This window comes from Lonchura striata, chromosome W (genome assembly GCF_050655825.1).
Source record: "Lonchura striata isolate lonStrDom1 chromosome W, ASM5065582v1, whole genome shotgun sequence".
Taxonomy (NCBI): Eukaryota; Metazoa; Chordata; class Aves; order Passeriformes; family Estrildidae; genus Lonchura; species Lonchura striata.
The window spans coordinates 11,039,921-11,057,954 of NC_140743.1; the positions used below are offsets into that span (position 1 = coordinate 11,039,921).

At 40.0% G+C, this 18,034-nt stretch overlaps 1 protein-coding gene and 1 long non-coding RNA gene across 6 annotated transcripts in view; both read left to right on the forward strand.

Moving 5' to 3' along the window:
• The window catches only part of LOC146763044 (spindlin-Z-like), a 159,278-nt gene that overhangs the window by 119,926 nt on the left and 21,318 nt on the right, over positions 1-18,034 (forward strand). For 3 of the 5 annotated variants that reach the window (XM_085571197.1, XM_085571198.1, XM_085571199.1), the window contains exons 2-3: positions 1,289-1,514; positions 14,566-14,614. In XM_085571197.1, coding sequence (XP_085427323.1) covers positions 1,463-1,514; positions 14,566-14,614 — 101 coding nt within the window. In that variant the 5' untranslated portion in view covers positions 1,289-1,462. Of the gene's footprint in view, positions 1-1,288; positions 1,515-3,895; positions 4,373-8,964; positions 9,321-14,565; positions 14,615-18,034 lie in introns of those variants that run through there. The other 2 variants (XM_085571200.1, XM_085571196.1) reach the window with 2 other exon arrangements.
• LOC146763045 (uncharacterized) overlaps positions 1-18,034 on the forward strand; it is a 107,309-nt gene that overhangs the window by 33,157 nt on the left and 56,118 nt on the right. The window lies entirely within an intron of this gene.

Genomic DNA, 18,034 nt, shown 5'->3' on the forward strand with positions numbered 1-18,034 from the left:
AACTCTTCTCATCCTGGCTGTATTATTTATGGATAATCATATTTATCTATCTTCCGCAACAACCAATGACTACTACTTCTTTACTACTACAACCCTTCTTTTTTTCTTAACTGAGAAGATTATGATGCAGTGGGTAGGCTGCCCTGCCCTAGGTAACCCCTCCAGCCTGGATGGACTTTCACCCACATTCTCATTTCCCTGGTCCTCAGATTCCAAGGTTCATAAATATTGTATAAGGGCATCTGGGAAGGTGAAGTAGGTTAGGAGGGTATTTGCCTGCCACCCTGAGTAGAAACCCATTTCTACACCCCCCCATTTCTACAGTCCCCTCCTTCTTCCTGTTGGACAGAGGGTAGGATATCTATTGCTTCTTGTGAAGTATATGGCGAGTCATTTGTCTAAGGCATGTTAGAGTCCCACTCCACTGGTCAATCTCCTCAGAGTCCCTGATACTTCTTAGCCTTTCTACTTCTCTCAGCTCTGCCACTGGGCTGAGCAGATTGTTGACCTGATTGCACCTCACACATTTGTTTTCTCTGTTGCCCTCTGAGAGCAGTGCCAGACTCTGGCACTCCTTGCAGCCTAAGACCTGGATGGCTGTGTGTTTTTGTGAATGCTCCATCTGGGTTGCCACATCCTTTCTGGTGCACACAGAGGAAACAGATTCTGTCCGAGTGGAAACCATATCTGAGCTCCCTTGGCAAGGGCGATGGCCATCAACTCAGCTAACTACTCCAGCCGCAGAGCCTCAGTGCTCTCCCTGCACACCCTTCTTCATAATCTGCCATGCAAACTGCCACACCATGCCACACATTGTTTGTGGGGTTTTTTTCCACAGAAGGTGGAAAAATCCCACTTGGCTTTTTTTTTTGGTTCAAGTCTATTGACAGATGGATGCTGTAATGCAGACAAGAATGTTTAACTTCCATGCCTTGCATCTCCTACAGTAAGCATCTATGTAAGCATAAGGGTGGTACAGACTAAGCTAAAAACTATTCTAGAAACTTTCAGAGGAAATATGGGGGTTTTTGAAACAGGAATAGCCGCTTTGTGACTTGGGGAGGGTGAGAATCATATGCTTTCATGCTCTCTCTACTGGTGTTTTCATTATAATTTTCAAATGTAGTATAGGAGTTCTGAAACTTAGTGCATAATATGGAACGCATCCAGAATAACAGAATATGAAGAGACTTCTCATTGAACATGAAAGAAAAAATATTTTGTTTCACTTTATTGTTTATTTTAATCAAGTCTCAAATCAGACTATATTTTCTGATTTGTTTTTCAGAGTGATATAACTGAAAGTGCTTCTCCTATATTTGAGGAAGAATGAATTGATGATTGGATGGCATATTAATAAGTAGCTGTTGAATTACGAGAATAAGAAGATATTTGAGGAGTTGGGAAGAACTGGATTTTGACCCTAGTCTAGCAGCTCTGCTGCTCACTTAAACACAGATGAATGAAGACCCCATTTGGAAAATCACCAGGTCAGCGGTCCAGAGCTGATGCAGGTGAGGTGTTACTGAATTTGAGTGTTGTTGTTTTTTAGTGGGTAAAAAAGTGTCCTTACAGATTTTTCTTATGTACTTGTGGTTTTATGAAACTGTTACTGTTAGCTTTTGATTGAGACAGTTGATGGTTGTTGGGGTTTTTTTTAAGATAAGAATTATTGGAATTGTGGAATTGAAAGGACATACATAAATTTAAGCTTTACAGAATTACAATTATGAAGTTGTATTGGTTTTGGCTGGGATTGATTTAAATTTCTTTGCAGTAACTGGCATGGTGCTATGTTTTGGATTTGTTCTGAAAACAGTGTTGATAACATTGATGTTACTGCTGAATGGTGCTTACATAGTGTCAAGGCCTTCTCTCTTTCTCATGTTGCAAGAGAAAGACAAACATAGGTGGTGATGGAATTATTTGCTGCATGTTTCCTAATTTCAGGTGTAGATTAGGAAAGTGTACCAGGTACTCATTATTAGGAGACTTCAAAACCAACCTGTCTTAGTTTAAGACAATTTTATGGAGTGCAGACTATGAAATGTTATCTCCTCTTAGTTTTAACCACTCCCCTTTCAACAATAAGAAGAGACAAATATGAAGAGGTGAAAAACACCAATCACTTGTTTTTTAAAATCTTAAAAGTTTATTAGTAATAAAATAGTTATAAAAACAGCAATAAAATTAGAGTAATAAAAATTTGTTCAATGAGGATTAGGACACTACGAGACAATAAAAAGCAAAGAATTACAGATGTCCAGATGTTTTTGGGCACTAAGCTGCCAAAAACATGCTTTGTGAACAAAGGAATAACCTTAAAAGCAAGAGCCTGTTGCATATTCATATATCTCATACATGATGCATAAATTCCTTGCAAATTAAGAATTTTTCTGGTTTTTGTCAACTTCCTCCCCTTAGTCCTGGTGGTTCCATAAAGGTGGAGAGAAAGTGGAAGAATGTTTGTCTTTTCGGATGAGTCAGTAACTCTTTATGTGCCCTGTCACTGTTATCTCTGTGCGAATAGTTTCTTGATTATCTTATCCCTTTTCTTGAGCTAGTACAAAATATCTTACATTGCATAGTTTCTATTTTAACATTATGTTGTAACCTAAAACTATATTTAACACACTACTTAAGAGAATTAATACAGCATAACTTTCTAACATTACATATATAATATTCATTTTAATATTTGCAAAAAGCCAATAGTAAAATATGCATTTTTCACAGAGATAAGTGAAAAAATAACCGTTTACTAAAAGAAAAATGGCAATAACCAAGAAAACAGCAATAACCACTAGATACAAAGGTGCTGAGTTACATAGCCCTCTCCCCGAGAAAAAAGAAAACAATATGGCCACCACCTGGACAGCCTAGTGGCCCAGAGGACAAAGACAAGATGGTGGAGAAGCTCTCTTTTCCCAAGATGGCGGCCACCATGGTAGTCCATGTGGCCCAGAGGACAAAGACAAGATGGCAGAGATGCCCTCTTCTTCAGACCATGCAGCCAAGAGAGAGAACAAAGGAAAACAACACAGCAACCAAGCCTCTGAAGTTCCAGAACTCCCACCCTGCCCCCAAACAACAACAGGAGCAGGGAAAAAGAAAACCTGGAAAAAACTATTTTTGTCCAAAAGGCTTCAATGCTGCTGAAGCACTGGAAGAAACTTCCTGGCAGTTGCAGACCCAAGCCCCATTCAGTAGCTTTAAACTTTTGTAGAATGGCTGCAATGCTACTGAAATGCTGATTCCTGTGAGACAGCACGAGGCAGGGACTCTCTTGCTCTTTTCTTGCTGAAAGACCTTTGAATGTGATATAAATTAAAATATTATAGTTCATTGTATTTTATTAAAATAATTTTTTAAAAAAACAACTGGGAGAAAAAAATTATCAAAAGCACAACTAGGTTAAGAGACAAGAAGCTGGAATTAGAAATCCAAATCAGTAGTAAAGACTTAGAAGTGGTGGCTTTGAAAAATCTAGTTTTCCTCTGTCCTGCCTGTCTGCCTACAAAGGTGCAAGGAGCACAATTGCCTGTCTCAAACACTGTCAAGGTGTCCTGGTTCCAGCCAGGCCAGAGTTAATTTTTTTCAGTACCAGGAGGGAGCATGACTGGGGTATGTAGGTTATTCTATATCACCTCATGTCATTGCTGGGAGCAGGGGAAAGGGCTCTTTTATGGGGAGAAGGGGCTCCTTTCAAAAGAGAAAATATGGCTGAGGGAGCCTTCCAGTATTGTCTGTTATCATGGAGTTTTTCCATGTGAATCATTTCTTGTACATTCTGTTATTAATATTGTTGCTGTTACTGTTCATTTTCTTATCTTATTGCTGTTTCCAGTAAATTGTTCTTATCTCAACCCATGATTTTTGCCTTTTGTGCCTCCAGCTCTCCTCTCCAGCCATCCACAGTGGGGAGGAGGAGGTGAAAACAGGGGAGAAAGAGAGAACAGTGTGTGGTTTGGAGACTTGGTGGGGGCACTGAATTGGGGACCACCATTCCTAAACCACAACACAAGGCCACAGAAGGAACTTGCTATAAGATAAGCCACCACAGTGGGAACTTGACTTAAGCACAAAAGGGAGGAATTTGCAACAGGAAGGCACTAATTCCAGACCTGGTGAGGCAAGATCTGGTTAGCACATCCTGGTTAATGCATCCAGACAATAATTCCCACTGTGGAAAAGTGGGCAACTGCTCATACACATATCACCCCAAGTTATGGGAACAGCATCTGCGATGACTCTGTGATACTTGGAACTTGGACTGTATAAAGGTGGTACCCTCAGAAGAATGACTCCAGGACCCCCACCACTGAGAAGCCCGGGGTGAAGAAGGACCAATGGGATGCCGCTGTATTCATGGGTGGTGACTGTCTTCTGCTTGATTTCTCTCTCTCTCCACCCTTTACTCTTTTCTATTTCTTTCTATCTCTCTACCTCACATTTATTGTAAAATGAAATCCATATTGCATATGGTCTCATTTGCTACTCGGTCAGAGGCATCTCTCACTAATCAAATCTTACCAAAACAAAAGGCCTTCATTTGCTGTAAAGTAGGTTTAAAAGATGAGAAAAATATATTCGACTGAAGTGTTATAAATGAAAATTTGTCCAGCCAAATTAAAATGAAAAAATAAAATATTTATTTTGCAATCAAATTCTATCTAGCCAGCCACAAGGAAAGAACAGAGCCGAGCCCGGGGTTGGCCCTGGGTGTGCAACAAAGAGGTCAGCCTCAGCAGAGGTTTTCCCCTATGCCCACACACCTCCATCCTGGCACAAGTGGTTTTTATAGGGAAAATTCCGCCTGGGGCTAAGATTTTGGCAGTCAGTCTTTTCTTCCATTCAGAGTTCATAGGTTACTAAGATTTTCTTTTTTTGGTGATGAAGAAAAACAATTCAGTGACTGGAGTTGTTGAATCTCTTGATTAAATTTACAGGAATGCTGCATTCACATGTATCTGTCCATCTCGGGTCATTCACGCGATGATCAGCACCTGGGGTTCCCGTATCTCTCCAGATATGGCCCATCTCCTGGCCGAGCCACATCCTTTTACTTGTAAATCGGGTTCTAATATACACCAGGTTTCGTGAAAGGGTGGGGGGGGACTCCTAATACAAACGTGTATACTCTAACAAATATTCAATATCACATATATCATACTAGAAATGGCACGAATTATATCTACTACACATAACAAAAGTATCCAGGTTTTTGAAGTTTACCTCTACTGGGAAACAGAATTAATAGTTCCATCTTGAGAAATAAAGGATAACACCCAAAATGGAGAAACAAAGGAAAAACAAACTTGTTTCTTATTTTTTCACAACAGTAGAGCATGTGTCTACAGTATCAGTAATTTTGTTAAAATATAGAGCGGACTCCCAGGATATAGTTTCAGTAGATCAGTCCATTCCATCATGGGGGGAGGGGAGAGAAGTGAGCCAGTGGAACGTGGTCTAGGGTGTTTTTGGTGGGAACACTAAATTGGGGAATACCATTCCTAAACCATGACACCTTGTGTTTGCATTTATATTTCAACTTTTTGAGCCTAGTGATTGCTTGTTTTATGCTGTACAAATGTAATACATCATCCTTTACAGTCCTTCCTAGCTGTTACCAGTACTGTCCTTAGGAATTATGAAGAGATTCCACACCCAGATTCGACTACTTTAAGATACAATGAAATCTTTTGGGAGAGTCAGGAATTCATTTGACCACTCTTCTCCTGGTCTGGTTTCCCAAACTCTTAGCGTTGACTTTGGGCAGGCAATATTAGGTGTAAATAAACACATCTCTGAAATTTTCAGGTCATTCAAAGTAATTCTGAAAGACATCAAATCAAGATTAATTCTCATGTGATTGCATGGTGTTTCCACAGCAGATATTGAAATATAATTTTTAAATGTCCAGCTTTTGCTGCCTGCCATAAAGACAGGATATTCTGAGAAATAAGCAGCTGTGATTTGTTTTGAAGAGTTCATCTAATTTTGATAGACTGAATGGAGAGTACCATCTGATATGATGACAATTAAAAGCATTTCTAGTAGCTTTCTCCCATCCATCTTCCTTTTCTCTCCTCCTACCTGCTCCAGTTGAAATGTGTGCACTTTCTCTACAGTCCAGACCCTCAAAGAATGTTTATTTTATTTCTGTGTTGTCTTACCCTTTTACTTTCTTTGTAAGGTAGAAGCATTTAGAAACATGGCTCCTAGTTTTGCTATTGAATTTAACAGTATTTTAAGGATACATTAAGTAGAATTAATCCAGGCTCAAAGCAAAGGCCAACTGGCAATTAAATGCTTAATTCTTTTGTTCTTGACTTTTTATTATTGAAAATATTTAGGTTTTTAGTTATGAGAGATTGAGCCATATATATTTTCTTCTTCCTCAGATCTATCCAAGTTTGAGACTTCTGCTTATTATAAAGAAGCATAAAACAAAGCACTTTGTGTGTTTGTTTTTTGTTTTTTTTTTCTTTCTGATCTTCAGTATTAACTTGTGATTTTATATTCATGGCAAATTATATCAACACTGTTTATTTTGAATTATGTCTAAAACATGGAATTTCATGGAATGTGCAAGTTGAAACAGTAGCACTTGTCATTCCATAGTCAGGACAAGGTAAAGGATATGAATTTAAATCCATTCAATAACATTCATGGTATATAGAATCTGATAACTATCCATTATTGTTTTCTAATTACTGTTAACATCTTTGAAGTCACATTATTGCTTGAGACCAAACCAAGCTTGACCCTGTTATAAATAAAAATTGATTCAGCCAAATTAAAAATGAAATAATAGAAAATTTTTTTAAGATCAAATTCTATCTAGCCAGCCACAAGGAAAAAGGACAGTGCTGAGCCCGGGTTCAGCGCTGGGTGAGTGACAGAAAGGATGCCTCTCAGCAGAGGTTCCCCTGGACACCCACACCACCCTCTTGCACCCTGCAGTTCTTATAGGAAATTTTCAGCCTGAGGTGAGGATTTCAACCATCCACCTTTTCTTTCTATTCAGAGTCCCACATATTCATAAAGTTCTTTTCTCCGGGCTGAGATTGAACAATCCAGGTCCAGGTGTGGACAATCTCGCTGATGAGGTTACGGGAACTGTGGCATTCAGATGTATCAGCCTGGAGGTCTCCAGCAATCCAAATCTTGAGTAATTTACCAGGATGATCAACTTCCAGATGTTCTAGTATTGCCTCCTGGGACAGCCCATCTCCTCGAGAACCAGCTTTGGTGAAACTGAATATGGGGGGGGGGGGGAGATGGCAGGCAGCAGCACTGGCGTGTGTATTTTTATACTAACTAAACATTTCATATATCAGATCATACCTCCTTAATTCAATATAACATTTCATTGGCGCAAATTATAATCATACATATCAATCCCAAAATACTTGGCACACTAATTTTTCACTTGAAATATTTATCTGAATGTATTACTATACTGGGTTTTCATGGCCAGGTTTTGGTAGTGGGGAGCTACAGGGGTGGCTTCTGTGAGATGCTGCTGGAAGCTTTACCTTATGTCTGGCAGAGCCAATGCCAGGTGGCTCCAAGACAGACCCACCACTGGCCAATGTTGAGCCAATCAGCAATGGTAGCAATGCGTCTGGAGTAATATATTTAAGAAGGCAAAAAATGTTATTACACAGAAGTAATTGTGGCCAGAGAAGAGAGGAGAAAATGGGAGAGGAACAACTCTGCAGATACCAAGGTCAATGCAGATGGAGAGGGAGGACATGCTCCAGGTGCCAGAGCTGGGATTGCTCTGCATCCTATGGTGAAGACCATAGTGATGCCAGACTGTCCCTCTGCAGCCCATGGAGGCCCCAGGGGGTGCAGAGATCCACCTGCAGCCCATGGAGGAGACCCACTGCCTGAAAGAAGGCTGTGAACCTGTGAGAAGCCCGTGCTGGAGCAGCCTGTTCCTGAAGGACTGCACCCCATGGAAGGGACCCATGCTGGAGCAGTTCGTGAAGAACTGCAACCTGTGGGAGATGTTTGTGGAGAACTGGCTCCTATGGGAGGGACCCCACAGTGAAGAAGGGGTAGGACTACTCTCCCTGAGGGGGGAGCAGGAGAAACAACATGTGATGAACTGACCCTCATCCCCAATCCCTGTCTCCCTGAACCTCTGGGGGGAAGGAGGTAGATAATCAAGAATAAAGTTAAGCCTGGGAAGGAGGGAGGAGTGGGGGAAAATGTTTTTAAGATTTGGTTTTACTTATCATTATCTTTCTCTGATTTGATTGGTAATAAATGCAATTAATATCCCCAAGTTGAGTCTTTTTTGCCTGTGATGGCAATCGGTGAATGATCTCTCCCTGTCCTTATCTCAACTTATGAACCTTTCACTGTATTTTCTCTCGTCTTTCCAACTGAGGAGGGAAGTGAGAAAGTGGCTTTGGTGGGCACCTGACATTCAGCCAAGGTCAAACCACCACAATTGCCCTTGAAATTGTTGGCAAATTTTTAAATGTCTTCCTTTGAATTGAACACTTGACAGTGAATGACTAATGCCAATTATGCTTCTGTCAGCAGCCATTTAGGTGATACTAGACATTTCAGGATTATTTGTGTAAACAAAGTTTCTGCTTTGCTTGTTATGTTTGGCGCTCTCTGGTAAAGGTGACTATCAACATCATCAGCTAATCGTGCCGGACGCATTTGGTGGCCTTCGATGACAGGATTACAGAGGTGGTGGATGAGGGAAGAGCGACTGACATCACCTACCTGGACTTGTGCAAAGCATTTGACATCCTGGTCTCTAAACTGGAGAGATGTGAATTTGATGGGTGGACCAGTGAGTGGATAAGGGATTGGCTGGAAGGTCACTCTCAGACTTGTGGTCAACAGCTCAATGTCCAAGTGGAGATTAATGACAAGTGGTGTTCTTCAGGGGTCAGTATTGGGACCAGCACTGTTTTTTACCATCTTTTTCAGTGACATGGACAGTGGAATCAAGTCCATCCTCAGCAAGTTTGCCAACAACATCAAGCTGTGTACTGTGGTTGACACGCTGGAGTGAAAGGATGCCATCCAGAGGGACCTTGACAGATTTGAGAAGTGGATCTCTGCGAACCTCATGAAGTTCAACAAAGCCATGTGCAAGGTCCTGCACCTGGGCTGGGGCAATCCCAAGCACAAATACTTGCTAGATGGAAAATGGATTGAGAGCAGCCCTGAGCAGAAGGACATGGAGGTGTTAATGGATAAGGAGCTTGACATGAGCCATCAATGTGTGCTTCCAGCCCAGAAAGCCAATTGTATCCTGGGCTGCATCAAAAGAAGTGTAGCCAGTAAGTTGAGGGAGGTGATTATCCCCCTCTACTCCATTCTGGTGAGACCCTACCTGTAGTACTACTTTCAGATCTTGGACCCTGAACATAAGAAGGACATGGACCAACTAGAGCGAGTCCAGAGGAGGGCCACAAAGATGATCAGAGGGATGGAACATCTCTCCTAGGACAACAGGCTGAGAGAGTTGGGGTTGTTCAATATAGAGAAGAGAAGGCTTCAGGGAGACCTTATAGCAGCCTTCCAGTACCTAAAGGGGGCCTACAAGCAAGCCAGAGAGGGACTTTTCACAAGAGCATGGAGTGATAGGACAAGGGGGAATGGCTTTAAACTGAAAGAAGGTAGGTTTAGATTTGGTTAGAAAAAAATTCTTTACTTTGAGGGTGGTGAGACACCGGAGCAGGCTGCCCAGAGAAGTTGTGGATGCCCCATCCCTGGAAGTGTTCAAGGCCAGGTTGGATGTGAAGGTGTCTCTGCCCATGGCAGGAGGGTTGGAACTAGATGATCTCAAAGGTCCCTTCCAACTCAAATAATTATATTATTTTAATATATATGTTAAACATTAATGTATTAAAATATTTTTATTTGCTCTCAAATGTTTTAAGTCATTAAGACATAGTAATCCTTACAACATCATGTATTTACTGATAAAATTTTTTGTAAAGAAACTGTACAAGCTATTTGGAATTTTACAAGTCTTCTGCACAGTTGATTTGTTGCCTTAGTCTAAGATAAGGTTTATGTCTAACTTATGCTGTGAGAGTTTATTTCTCCCTTTAATACTCAGGGGAGAAAAGTAAAATATACAGAATGAAATAAATCCTAACACATCAGAAGTTTAATATTCCTATTCCTGTAGGAAAAACAAAACCAGAAAGGCATTTCTATTGTGAATTTTTTCTAATGAGCTTTACCACTTGTCATGGTTTGACACTGGCCAAACACCAGGCTCCCACAATAGCCACTCACTCGCCCTCCCCTGCTACAGCTGGGCAGAGGAAAGGAAAAAAAAATTAATGAAAGCTTCATGAGTTGAGATGAGGACCAGGAGAAAACACTCCAAGGACAAAACAGACTCAACTTAGAAGTACAAAGTGAATTTATAACTAACATAGAGGAGGATAATGAGAAGTAAAATAAGCCCTTAAAAACACCTTTCTCCCCCAACCCCTCCCTCCTTCCCACCAACAGTGCAGGAAGACTGGGCATGGGGGTTTTGGTCAGTTCGTCACCCGAGATCTTCTACTGCTCATGGACAGAAGTCATTCCCCTGCTATGCTGTGGGGTCCCTCCCATGGGAGACAGTTCTCCATGAGCTTCTCCAATGTGGTTTCAATCTCATGAGCAGCAGTCCTCCCAAAACTACTGCAATGTGAATTCCCCCCATGGGCAAACAGTCCTTCCAAAACTGCTGTGGCATAGGTCACTCTTGCTTGGGGTGCAGACCTCCAAAGACAGGCTGCTCCAACCTGGAATCATGGGCTTATCCTTCTGTATTTAGCATTAGTGCAGCCTCACCTTGAGTATTGTGTGCACTTCTTGGCCTCCAATTAAAAAAAGATGTGAAGGTTCTTGAGCTGCCCCCAGAGGAGGGCAACAGTGCTGTTGACAGGAATGGAAGGAATGTCCTATGAGGAATGGCAAAGGACTTTGGGCTTATCTAGCTTGGAAGAAAAAAGGCTAAACTGTGATCTCATTGCTCTCTACAGCTTCCTGAGTAGGGGAACTGGAAAGGGAAGTGCTGAGCTCTTCTCTGCCTTATACAGTGACAGGACATGTAGGAATGGTTCAAAGCTGCATCAGGGGAGGTTTAGACTTGAACTTAGGAAGCATTTCTTTACTGAGACGGTGATCAAACTCTAGAACAGGCTTCCTAGAGAGGCAGTTGATGCCCCAAGGCTGTCAGTGTTTGAGGCATTTGAACATTGTTTTTGTGCCCTTCCTCTGGGCTCATTTTAACAGGTCCATGTCTTTCTTGTGCTCAAGTTCTTCATGTACCTTGTTATCATCTCTTCTTGTAAGTAGGTTATATTCACATTCTTCATCTAAGTGCCATAACTTTTTATTAAACTGGATACTACCTTAAGCTGCCAACACAAGAAACTGAGCAGTACTCAGTTTGCTCAGTTGGTTTTTCTCTAGAGCTAGGTATACAAACAAGCAAGTTCTTGAAATCAGTCAGGACCCACCAAGCTCATTTTTATCTGGCAGCAAAATGGGGTAGTGTACTCTCAAACTCTCAGTTCAGTGTTGTAAATATTTGTTAGTTTGGTACATGTAATTTAATTAATGAAGACTATGTATGAATAGTCAAGTAATTTTGCATGTAAGTGAATTTGAGAGAAAAAAAGACATCTGGCTGTAGAACTTGAGTTTTATCAATAATAAGAGGTGCCTAAGGTGAACAGTTACTGACCAGGGCAAACACTCATTCTGAGTAGAGTGCATAGCTTCTCCTTTGCATTTTTTGGAACTTCTGTAATAGATCTTCCTTCTGTGTATCTTTAGGGCTACTTTTGTTTTGGAAGGCTAAATGTGTTGCACTGTATAGTAAGATTCAGAGTCTCTGAGCAGAGGACAGAAAACAAGTTTTGTGTTGGACCATCCTGCTAAATATGTGAATATGCTTTTTATACTGCTTTAACTACTTGAACTGATTTAGTTAAATCTTACTTTTTCTCATCAACCAGTAATGGAAAACATGAAATCTGTGTGTTTGTGGTTTTTTACTTTGCGAGAACAGATTTTTTTAATAAGTATGTTTTTAAACTTGTTTCCTCATATAACCAAGGGGTGGCTAATGACAGGGTGAAAATGCTTGTTCACTTGGTGCAGTCAAGTCTCAAAAGTCTTTTGGGTTTCTATTCATACTTTTTGAGATATCTTTTAATTTCTAGCTGTTAGTTCTTATAAACAAGTTCAAGGGAAGTTCTATTTACTTGGTCTTTATTGCAAATAGCATCTTTGCTGTAGCTATTTGCATGGAGGGCTTAATTTTTGAAAACTTCAAATTCCACCTGTTGTTAAAACTGGAGACGCATCTTTCCATGGATTCAATACAAGCTTGAGTGTTGGAAACAAAATGTATGTAGTCTTATTTAAATTCTACCACTTCTGTCATGTGATATATGTCCTTTTATTTCTCCATAGGAAAATTCAAATATTAAAATATTTATGAAAACTGTTAAGGCTAATTGCACTTTCAGTGCTTAACTCTTGTGACACTATTGCTATTATGAAAATTAATTTTCTGAATACATATGCCAAAGCTATGCTTGGAACATGCACATAATGTTTAAGAATTTGTTTGGATCTGTAAAGAAACTTCAATTAAGTATTTCTCTGTAGGTGTGAATTTAAATGTCCATAGATTAAATTCTGAACATTTCTACAGATATATGAGGGGTTTTTTAATTGATAACATGCATATGTCCAACACTATCTGACTGTGTCCTTTTATATATTCCATGTGTAGAGGGTTTAATGCTTTAATGCTAATGTTAGTTTTTTTAATTGTGGTGGGTTGACCTTGGCTGGATGCCAGGTACCTACCAAAGCTGCTCTGTCACTCTCTTCTGCAACAGGACATGAGAAAGAAAATATAGTGAAAGGCTCATGGGTTAAAGATCAGGAGAGATCACTCACTGATTACTATAATGGGCAAAACAGAATTAACTTAGGGATATTAATTGAATTTATTGCAAACAAAATCAGAGCAGGATAGTGAGAAGTAAAATAAATCTTAAAAACACCTTTCCCCGATCCCTCCCTCCTTCCTCAGCTCTACCTCTTCCCTGCCAGAGGTGCAGAGAGACAGGGAAGGGGGTTTCAGTCAGTTCATGACAGGTTGCTTCTGCCGTTGTTCAGGCAGAGGAGTCCTTTACCTGCACCAGCATGTGGTCCTGCCCATGCGAGACAATTCTCCACAAACTTCTCCAATGGTAGTCCTTCCATTGGTCTGCAGTTCTTCATGAACCACTCCATCATGGGTCCCTCCCATGGGGTGCAATCCTTTGGGAACAGGCTACTCCAGCATGGGTCCCCCATGGGGTCACAAGTCCTACCAGGAAACTTGCTCCATCACAAGTTTCCTACAGTTTCACAGCCTTCTTTCAGGCATTTGCCTACTCTGGCATGGCACTCCTCCATGGGCTGCAGTGGGACAGCCTGCTTCACCATGGTCTGCACTATGGGCTGCAGGGAAATCAGCTCCAGCACCTGGAGCACCTCCTGCCCCTTCTTTCCGTACTGACCTGGGTGTCTGCAGAACTGTTCATCTCACATATTCTCACTCTTCTCTTCTCTGGCTGCAATTACAACTGCACAATATTTTTTTTTTCCTTCTTAAATATGTAATCACAGAGGCGTTACTACCATTTCTGATTGGCTCAGCCTTAGCCAGCAACAAATCCATCCTGGAGCCAGCTGGCATTGGTTCTGTTGGACATGGGGGAAGCTTCCAGCAGCTTCTCATGGAAGCCACCCCTGTAGTACCCCCCACTGCGAAAACCGGGCCATGCAAACCCAATACATGAATTTATTTTTTGGACATTACATGGAACTTTCATTTAGCAGAATGATACAGCAATTTACTTAAATAACAGTGCAAGTACAAGTTACATTTAGCAGAGTATAGCAGTTGCAATGTACAGTTGTATCACAATACAAATGTGCCATTATTGGTCTCCATCACAATGCTGGGCATCCCCAGATTTTGGGAAGAAATATGTGGGTTGAAACGGACTCAAGCCTATTGCTCTACTCAATGTTCTGTCTCTTACTTGGACCATTTTTAAACTGTATATACTTACTTATTTTTTATACTTGGTTTTGGCTCTATACTAAGTTTTTATGAGTTTGGCTGAGCCATGTATACACCCACCCATTCTGTCTTCACTAATGCAGGATTATATTATCAACTCAAGGGCAGATACACAGCCATTTTAATCCCTTAACTGTTGTAGCCATTTATCTATGATAAAGACTACCTTCAGTCTCCTTTGTGTTAAGCTCAGCTTTGTGTAACAGTTGTCATCAGTAACTCCCTAATTCTTCACTTAACTTCATGAATACATAGTCCTTGCCTGTCTCCTCAACCTTCTTCCATTGTAGAAACTCATTGGTAAATCACATCATGACATGTTTAAGCTTTTTTACTTTAAAAAGAGAACTTTTCTATAAGATACCTTTTTGACATTGTGTATAAACAGATTTGATTTCTCAATAATTCCATCATTTATATTGTAGGTCATGCAGGAGTCTCTGCGAACATGATGAAGAAAAGAACTTCCCACAAGTAAGTTCCTAATATTTCCTCAAGTGTAGTTCTCAATAACTGGCAGTACCATTCTAGGAATGTATCTGTATTGTTCCAGTAATTTTGAAAAAAATGTGGAGCAGTATTCAAACAGTGTATGTGTGTAGAATCAGACTTTAATTATTTTGGGAAGACAATGGGAAAGAATGCACCATTGGTACAGTTCTAAACATTTTGAATGTTATTCTGAGACAAATTAATCTGTCAATAAAGTTCTATAACTTATAATTCAGAAACAAGAGATTGCAAGCCAGAAATTTGGCATATGTACTCTAGGATTCATTACAGCTTTAGTTTTTGAAAATTATTTTTTACCTTTTTAAAAAAATAATCAATGTACTGTAGTATGGCTACTATTTGTGTGAAGGTTACTTGCTTATCCTATACATTCATCACATTTATTATTCACTCTACTAGAATTTGAGATAGTAGTACCTAAATGTTCCTATGAGTAAATGTGAGAAGATAGGTAGTAGCTTAGACAAAATTTACCTTCATTTCTAACAGCTAGATGTTGTATCTGGCTGTGTCTCTGGTGGGTGAGCTCTAAAAAAAGCTGGGAAAAGGCAAAATTTATTAAAATGCTATTAGTTATATTTTGAGTATGAAGTCCTATAATGCTGATATACAACAAGCATAAATCCAAAACAATTTTTCTGGCAGAAATATCTTCCAGGATTAACATTTGAATTAGTATTAACTATTTCCCAGATGCAACACCTGATGTAAAACTACTCTTAATTCCTTCCACCAACTCTTCATTATTCAGTCTTGTCTATCTCCTTACAAGGCAGAGATAAACGCTTATTTGTCTAGAGACAGGTAGAGTTAAAATTTAATTTCTCTTGTTCTTTTTCAACCGCTCAGAAAAAGGAGTGTATGATGGGAAGACTATCAGAGGTGGGTTGCCTTTTGTACTTGAGGGTGGCTAGATTTGTCTTTGTTGTTGTTTTGATATACACTTATTTAAATACCTAAATAGGTTGTATATTTTTTAGCATAAAGGCTTTTATGGGGCATATTAAGTCATGATCCTAAATCACATGATTTTGAGGCATTTAACTTGAGCACCCAACTGAGTTTTATATTGATTTAGCCTAGTTTAATTGTTTAAGAATTGTTTGGTAAAGCTTTTATTTTGTACCAAACCAAGATGACTTTGTGTGTTGCTCAATGACTTCTCTGCAAATGACACACTAGTATAGACTTGTTTTTATTTGATATTCATTGCTTATATTTTTGAAATGAACAGTAAGTATCACTGTAGACATGTTTATAGTAAACAAGTGAGATATGAATCACTGTTTAAAAATGTATACTGATACTACTATGAGCCGTTACAGCAGACCATGAATTAATAATGCATACTTTGTTATTGATTTAGTTATGATGACTTTTACATTCCTCATTAAAAGAAAAAGAGGAACAAATTACTGGCACTTGAAGGTCATAGGGGAGATTCTAAACTCAGTTCATAAGTACATAGGGGAGGGAAGAGCCAACAGGATAGAACAGGATGTAGTCCAGTAACTGAGGAAGGGATAAAATGAGCTGTGTGGATTAGTCTTCTAAATTCTTCTTAACTAAAATATTAGTTAACCATTGACCCTTTTGGAAGGGAGTCCCATGGTCAGCTACAAAAGGGCAGTTCTTCTGAATGTTCTGTCAGTGTCAATGGGTAGTGATGATTTTTGTGAATAAAATGTTGACTCTGTGTCAGATCAGTCAGTAGTCTCTTGGTTCTTATCTTTTCCACCCTTGGTGCATAAGGAAATAGTGCACAGTGTAAGTATAACATCTTACCAGTTTCTCATCATTGGCAGTTCAAGGACTTTGAGGTGGAGATTCTATCTGCCACTTAACTATCACTGTACTTATCCCTTGTGAATTTCTGATCACAGTTTAAACTAACTTATTGTAGTGGATTATCCTTGACTATGAGCCAAACTCCCACCCACCTGCTTACTCCCCTTCCTCAGTGAGGCAGGGGGAGAAAATAGAATGAGAATGTTCATGGGTCAAGATAAAGACAGGAAGATTGCTTACTGTTACCAATCAAATGGGAGCTTCAGACAAGCCCTGCCTTAGCCTCAGATTTTTGGCAGCAGCCTAAATTTAGGTGGCCGGGGCCCGCTACTTCTTCACTGATCAGAAAGGAAAGAGCAAGTTCTTGGATTTTTTGTTTTTAACATGTGTGTTTCACAGAAGTGTGTCTAGCTTCTTAGTGGTTTAATAGACTGTCAGTTACACAAAAAGCTTTGCATCACTTCTCTGAGTTTCCTCTCATTCCAAACCATGACACTGCTTACCAAGCACATCATACCAAGCACACCGTTAACTTCTGCATTCCTTCTTCAAGGTTCTGCTTTCTATTGCCAAGGCTTATGGCCTACTAATACTAACATATCCACTTCTGTCATGAGCTGAAGACTGCTCCCAGATCAACTGTCTAGTTGTATTTCTACATGTCCCCCTTTCTTTTCCACCAGTAAAATTTTTTGTGGATTTATCAGTCTCTGAACACATTGCAAAACACATGGCAAACAAATCATAATAAGCAATAATATGGCTAAAATATAAATTCCTGTTTTAGCTAAGTGTTTAAGCCAGCCAGTAAGCCCCCATCCCCCAAGTATATGTCCAAGCCAGTCACTATCATCTACTACTCTTAATTTGGCTACACTGTCTCAAAAGGCCTGTATGTTAGCATGAATAGACAAAGAGTTGTCAGAAAGATTCATGCAGCATAAGCCTTCAAAATCCTCGCAACCGTGTCCATGGGCCAAAAGTAAAAAATCTATCACAGATCTATTTTGCAGCATAGCATGTCTCACGCTATCAACAACTGTTAATAAGCCTGTTAAAGCAGAGCTAGTAGCATTAGTTTGCTTTGCAAGCCAGCAGCCTAGGTTATTTAAAGCTTTTAATGTGTGTGCCATGCCTATAGATGGAATAATTGAGGCAAATACTCGGGTTCCAATGTTCCAGGATTTGACTTTATCATCACAGTCTGGGCTATATATGTGTGTGCTACATTTTGCTTGCACCAATCTGTGTAAAGATGGTAAGCTTTCCTGTAAGGAGTGAAATATGGTTAGTTGCCCAAAAGTGCAAGGACCTCCTACAGCCCTTCCTGATATTCCTTTCCAGGCTCTGTTTCCACATATCAAAAATATGTTGTCTATTAATCCAATGGAAGCACTCCCAGGTAAAATCGGTTGAGGCAGGGTATGATTACACCAGGCAGAAGCATTGGCATAAATTCCTGTGCTTGAAATATCAAGGCCGAATCTTTTCTCAGCACAGGGTCCACTAGTATAATTTAAAAAGAAGCATGCAAAGGACTGCGTAGATCCAAAAATGTCCAATTATTGAGGCTGTAGGGAAAGAGTAAAAAAG